This window comes from Penaeus monodon, chromosome 28 (assembly GCF_015228065.2).
Source record: "Penaeus monodon isolate SGIC_2016 chromosome 28, NSTDA_Pmon_1, whole genome shotgun sequence".
Classification (NCBI taxonomy): domain Eukaryota; kingdom Metazoa; phylum Arthropoda; class Malacostraca; order Decapoda; family Penaeidae; genus Penaeus; species Penaeus monodon.
The window spans coordinates 8,278,696-8,279,245 of NC_051413.1; the positions used below are offsets into that span (position 1 = coordinate 8,278,696).

Sequence of the window (550 nt, forward strand, 5' to 3'; positions counted from 1 at the left end):
ACCATACAGTTCTACTTCAACCAGCTATGGCTTTCTGTTTGTAGGACCAAGGATGATGGCTTCTTCATATATGCAGCACTTCGATCTGGTCAAGGGACCAAGATTGTGTCAAGGTAAAGGCTATGAATCTAGAAATAATATTAGTGTGTTAGTATTGACTCAAAGCAGTTCAAAACAATTCTGTGACTGATTTAGCAAGTTTTTAATTATTACATCTAAATTCAATTAATATGTCAGAATTAAAAAAAGATACAGCTTATCAATTCATATCTCTGACTTTAATTTAAGCATATTTGATAGGTATCAGTTGTAATTGTTAAAGGAAGTTTTTATGGGATTCTGTTTTTTTTTAAAACCAAAGGGTTTTTGCAAAAAAGTTTTTGGGCAAAAATTTGGTTAATATCCTTATAATCAAGGTATCTGATAGTGCAGAAGAGTTTAATAAGAGTGGGAGAAGCAATCGGAGCAGCCACACCCATCTCCCAGCCCATGTTCTATGTTCATGTTTCTAGTCAATTATTCACAATGTCTTCATTGTTCAAAACCTCTG

General features: G+C 33.5%; 1 protein-coding gene across 1 annotated transcript in view; it reads left to right on the forward strand.

The window, feature by feature from the left end:
* The window catches only part of LOC119591356 (mitochondrial ribonuclease P catalytic subunit-like), a gene marked incomplete at its 5' end in the record, with an annotated part of 14,486 nt that overhangs the window by 11,676 nt on the left and 2,260 nt on the right, over nt 1-550 (forward strand). Inside the window, 1 exon segment of the mRNA XM_037940093.1 lies at nt 45-113. Within this exon segment, the coding sequence (XP_037796021.1) occupies nt 45-113 (69 nt within the window).